This window comes from Chinchilla lanigera, unplaced genomic scaffold (genome assembly GCF_000276665.1).
Source record: "Chinchilla lanigera isolate Chin_1 unplaced genomic scaffold, ChiLan1.0 scaffold00014, whole genome shotgun sequence".
Classification (NCBI taxonomy): Eukaryota; Metazoa; Chordata; class Mammalia; order Rodentia; family Chinchillidae; genus Chinchilla; species Chinchilla lanigera.
In genome coordinates this window covers 6,312,822-6,318,715 of record NW_004955415.1, presented here as the reverse complement: position 1 = coordinate 6,318,715, position 5,894 = coordinate 6,312,822, and the positions used below count along the sequence as shown (strand labels likewise).

Genomic DNA, 5,894 nt, shown 5'->3' with positions numbered 1-5,894 from the left:
CTCCCGGGGGCTGTGGACACCTACCTTAGAGAACAAAAGCAAATACAATAGGAAATACAACAATAAAAGAGGAAAACAGCTATGAATTTTAGTAATTTGTGGAGAAACATGATCTGTAGCACCATGCCCAGCCAAATATGTTGATTTAAGCAGATCAGAGATTACAAGAAGACCCCCCAATTATTCTACATAGAAATGGTTCTTTACATATTCGTTATGTTTGAGAATCTAATAGAAGTCATGAACCTTTTCTTTTTGAAAATACAAGAATTTGCATCTAAATAAAGTATGAGTGAAAAATCTAACAGCTGTGGGAAATTGTAAGGCCCAAGTATGCAGCCCAGAAATCAGAATGACTTTTATATCAGACCACTTGGCTTGCTTATTTACAAATAAAAGGCATACCTTTAGCCTTGCCTTCATATCAGTGTAACATGGAATATAGGAATATTATATTTAAAAAAATAAACTACATTGGATCCTGCAGCAGGTGGGTAATAGACCACATTTTGTCAAACTCTGGTTATGCAGGACAGGACTAAAGAGCAGCAGCATAGAGAAGCAGAGACGGAAACTATATGGAACTTCAGGAGAGGGAGTTTTATCTTGGAGAGCTGAAGGAGGAGGGATTGACATCAGGAGGGTGAAGTAGCAGTATAAAATAAAAGCTGTGTAGGTTGAAATCAGTTGTATTAGGAATTAGGCCCATGGTCTTAGAGATAGGATGAAAACATCAGAAAGACTCTGAGGTGGGTAATTGTTCATAAGGTAATCCATCCTGACCAAAACTAACAGGCTGAGAGATACTGAGAGATTCTCTCAGGAGAGATTATCTGCTGTCTCTGTCACTCCTCAAACTACTCCAGCTATAATATAAACTCAAGACTCATAATATCTGTCACTAATGAACACAGCACTACCCTTTGCAATGTAGCACCAAGGTCAGGACCAGAAATTGGCTTTCTATTCCCTCATCCAGGGCTCATCATTTTCCCTATTTGGTCTTAAGTGGGGGCGGATATATGTAGGACAATATTTTTCAGGGTACAATAATGCATTGATGTGTAGTATAAATTTCCTTTTTTATTTATTTTGACACAATATGGTCATTATTATCAGGAAACAGGACGAAGGCAAGGTTCGTCTCGGTGCTTACGATCCCCTGGTCATGGAGCGAAGGATGAAATCAACTGCATTCTCAATGATCTCTGTTCCCAGGAGATTCAGAAATTTGGGGATGTCTGTGACTGGCTTTGTTTCTGAATCATCTGGTTTCGGATCTGAGTTTTCCTGTGGTTTGTCTTCTGAAAGAGAAAACAGAAGCTCAGAGGTGATTCGTAGAAGTAAGAAAGGGGGGCTAGGGATGTGGTTCAGTGGCAGAGCACTCGCCTAGTATGCACAAGGCTCTGGGTTCAAACCCCAACACTGAAAAGGAAAAAAAAAGAAAAAGAAAAGAAATAAGAACGGGACATCTCAGCAGGCCATGGTTTCACACACCTGTAATCCCAGCATTCAGGGGCTAAGGTAGGAGAATCGAGAGTTCAAGCCCAGTTTGGGCAACTTAGTGAGACCCTCCCAAAATATACGAAAAAAGATCTCTTTTTCCGTACAGGGAGCCCTTAAATATTTCATACCTGCTTAGTTACATTTTTCACATGCATTATTTCATTTATTACAAAAACAAAGATTGACAATTAACTGAATATCGGTTTTATTTTGTGGATAAGAAAACTGAAGCTTGCAGAAATACCTCTCCCAGAGTTAAGCAACTAGTAAATGCCAGACCTAGGGCTGAAATATAGAAGAGTGACTATGTTCCCTGCAATCCTCTTGCCTATAGCAAAGTGATGGTGGAGATGAAATATCAATGACTAACACTTCTTGAGCACATGACTATGACAATCTACGTGCATTGTCTCATTTTATCTTCCCAAAACTCCATGAAGTGGGAAGAGTTATTACCCAATTTAAAGTCAGAGAGATGGAATTGAAGAAAGGTTTACAAAACTGATTCAAAGACACCGAGCTAGGGAGTGGTAGAAATACCATTCAAACCCATGTGTGTCTGATGCTAAATTGTGGATTTTCAAACACTCTGTAATGAATATTCACTCTCTGACAAAAAAGTTACACAATCTTTATTTGAAATAATATTATTTTTATTTTGAAAGCGGTGTAACAATAATGATGAAAAAGAAATTCTATCACTTGTATATGATCTGTTACGTAGGTAATTATTTTATAAGTATTATGTAATTTTACCCTTGGCCAATCTTATGGGTACATTATTTTTTTTGTTTTGTTTTGTTTTGTTTTGTTTTAATTTTTCTCCAGTACTGGGAACCGAACTCACGACCTTGACCTTGCCAGGCAGGCGCTTTGCCACTGAGCTAAATCCCCAGCCCCCATGGGTTCATTATTTAGCTCACGGGGGGCTGAGAAACTGAAAAGATTCGGGACTTGTGGAAGACCTTACCAAGAACAAGAGAAGAAGATGCAACCATAACTTCAGGCCTGTCATGGTTGGCCCCTAAACAAGTACCCTTTGGACTGAGTGCCAAGAATCCAGGGAATGAGGCTCGTTCCAAGAAGACCCCCTGGGGTCTTTTGGCATTGTTTGGTGGTCTTTATTTTGGGGAGGTAAGAACTAATGGAAGGATGACTACAGCTACAGTGTGTGCAGAGGCTGGTGACAGAATGAAATAGGACCTTTATCTTTTAATTGCATTGCAGCCTGACAAGCCATGTGAACAGAGATGACACAAAAATACAGTGCTAAGTAAAATTTAAATTTGTGGTCAACAACAAATACCTTTCCAGTATGAAAGTGACTCATGCAATATTTAAGGATGATGAAATGTGTCTTATTTTATCTAGCCACTCTCTAACTAGTTTTGACTCATGAAATTCCAATTTCTAGAAAATAGTGTCCATTACTTTAGATAAAGGGTGAATAACTAGCTTTTGGTGAAGGCTGTCAGATTGTGACCAAGTATTTGTATTGGTATAATATCCTGAAATAGAAACTATTCATGAAATTACTGGCATTCAAATCTATAAACATTTACTGTTTGCGATGCCATAACCAAAGATTTGATAGGAGCTCCAATCTGGGCCTTATAACAAAAATGTATGTACTAATTATCAAGTGTTCATCATTCAGCCATTCTTTTTTTTATTCAGAAAGGATTTTTCTAAGGTCAACATTATGTGCACAGTGCTTTTACCTAAGAGTTAAGTTTAAAAAAAGGATAAATATACACACGCACCTTATTTAAATGGAGGGCAAACTTATGCCCAGACCTGGTTTGTGTTCATCATAAGGAGAAGAAAACAGAACTTTTGTGGAATGCCAATTGTATGGGATAGAATTTTCTTGACATGCCTTGATCTGCATTCAGCTCAGCAATGGTATCACAGTTTTACAGATGCTCAGGGTGATGATATGATTTACTTAAATCATTCACCTAGAAAGAGGCCAAGCCAGATTTTGAATGTGAATACTTTTAAGAGCGTGTTATGCACATTATAGAATTCTACCTTGAAGCAATCGTCCTCTGAATAAATTTGCCAAGTGCAAAGCAATGATTCCTTAGCCGAAAGGTGAGTTTTTCCTCCCCTTTAATACTGTGTATCTACTCTCATAACAGTTGAACTTGTTTGACTTACTTTACTATGAAATGAATACTAGCTTTTCAGTATGCAAGGAGCCTAAATTGGAATGTGTGAAGACCAGAATCTTGACCTCAGTCTTTGAGCTTCAGACATCCTGGGAAATATTAGGGTGTGGAGCATCATAGGGTTTGGAACATTCCAACCTGAGTTTGTTTTCTGTCTTCAGCAATGCATCAGCCATGTTACCTTGGACATAGTGTTTGAGCACTGTGTCTTCTCATTGTGCTGTCAGGACTAAGAGATGTTTTATATATCTTTCCTATAGATATCATATGTGTATGCACATTTATCTGTATATTTGTATAATACATATACCACTAACCACAGTAATAGGCCCAAGGTAAGGTCATTATAAATATTTACTGTGTTATTTTATTATCATTAGGAACAAAATGATTTCTGATTCTTTCTTCTCTAGCACTTCAAGAGGTTATGAAAATTTAAAATTACTATTCAAATATCAAGAAATGTCATAAACAGATCATCAAAGTACATGATTGAATATTTTCTCTTTTCAGATATAATCTAAAAAATCCCTTATTTGCATTAACTACCTGGTTGGATTTCTTAATTAATATGATTATAAATTTTTGAACAAATATAGCATTGTGGCTATTTGTATAGTTTTTACAGTTCATGCCGTGATGATAAAAGCATGTTATTTTACCTGATAAGGTTGATAGTTATTTGATTTTATAGGTGAAGAAACTGAAGTTCAAAATGGTGAAATGATTTCACCACTGTTGCATAGTTCATGAAAGAAGAAACTACAACTGATCTTGGTGACACAAATCTCACCTTTCACTTCTCCGTGTTGGCTACCATAGCAATAGAATGTATGTCCCCAGCTAGAGTAATTCTGCTGTAATGTCTCTGTGTTATGCTAATAGTTAGTGAGTTGCTTGGGGGTGTGAGTTCTACCAAGTTGCCTTCAAAGGAGTCTACTAAATACTTGTACTACTGAGAGACAGGTCAAGAGCCGCCAGTCTCTGGTAGGCAAAAATTAATTAATTAATGACCACATTGCATGCTACCTTGTTGTCCTTACAATGCTTGAATGAGATATTAATTATGAGGGAAAGAATCTAGGAACTCAGGTTTTACTACCAGATGCCTCTTTCATCTGCATCTATGTTCAAGTTTACTTTCCTTCTGCAAGATCAGTTTATTAAGCTGTAAGAAGTAAAAGATAAAAAAAATTTATGAATTATGAAAAATAGTCAATTACAATGACTCATGATTTCCATGCATGGCAGTGCACACTTGTAATCCTAGCACTTGATATACTTAGGTAAAAAAATCACTGTGAGTTTGAGGCCAACCTGGACTACATAATGAGTTCAAGATCAGCCTGAACTATGTAGTGATACTCTGTCTCAAAAAGCAACCAAAATAATTACACATGATAATAGAACAGTTAATATTTATTGGGTGCTTATTATTGACCACACACTATTCCAATACATTGTCTTTTAAACCTAATTTTCTTGATAACTTTATGAGAAAATAAACACTATTAATGTTCCCTTGTATGTATGATGTTCAGAAAGATTAAATAGTAAGATTAAAGTCACATTTCTTGTGAGAGGGAGAGTCATCCTTATTTCAGAATATGCATTTCTCACCATTGAACATTATTAGTTATAATCATAAAAAATACCTCCCACCCCAAGCCAGATGTGATGGGCAGGCCTGTAATTCCAGCATTTGGGAGATTGAGGCAGGAGGACTGCTGCGAGTTCAAGACCAAGCTGAGGCTACATAGTGAGACCCTGTCTCAATGAAACAAATTAAAACAAACAAGCAAATAAACAAACAAACCTTCCAGCTTTCAAGCAATTTATAATTATTGTCATTGTACATGTGATTATATTTTAAAAATTCATTGCAAACTTCATACTTTTACTGAAGATGGAAACTTTTGCAGGAGTAGAGGATAGTAAAAACCCTGTCTTTGCTGAAAGACATGCCTCCTGTCTCCTAGTCTAAGGCTCCTTCTCTAGCACCCAAGGGCTCTTCCCCCTATATATTCTGGATCACTGCCATATTTCTCCAATTCCTGCTCACTACTGCATAGTTCATGGCTGTGACCCGCAGCACTTACCTGCATAGCAGGTCAGTATTAAGACAAGAAGTCCCAGTATGATTGTACATCGACGTACTGAGACAGCCATCCTTGTGGTACTGTGTACGGATGCAGATAAATAGCTCAGATGCAC

General features: G+C 37.2%; 1 protein-coding gene across 1 annotated transcript; it reads right to left on the bottom strand.

Annotated features, from left to right (window-relative positions):
* Positions 1-1,063: 1,063 nt before the first annotated feature.
* On the bottom strand, positions 1,064-5,894 carry LOC102010151 (chromosome unknown open reading frame, human C5orf46). Its single transcript, XM_005380651.2, has 2 exons — positions 5,780-5,894; positions 1,064-1,304 (listed from the first exon to the last, which is right to left on the bottom strand). Exons 1-2 carry the CDS (start codon positions 5,847-5,849, stop codon positions 1,153-1,155), a joined length of 222 nt encoding a protein of 73 aa, XP_005380708.1. The 5' UTR covers positions 5,850-5,894; the 3' UTR covers positions 1,064-1,152.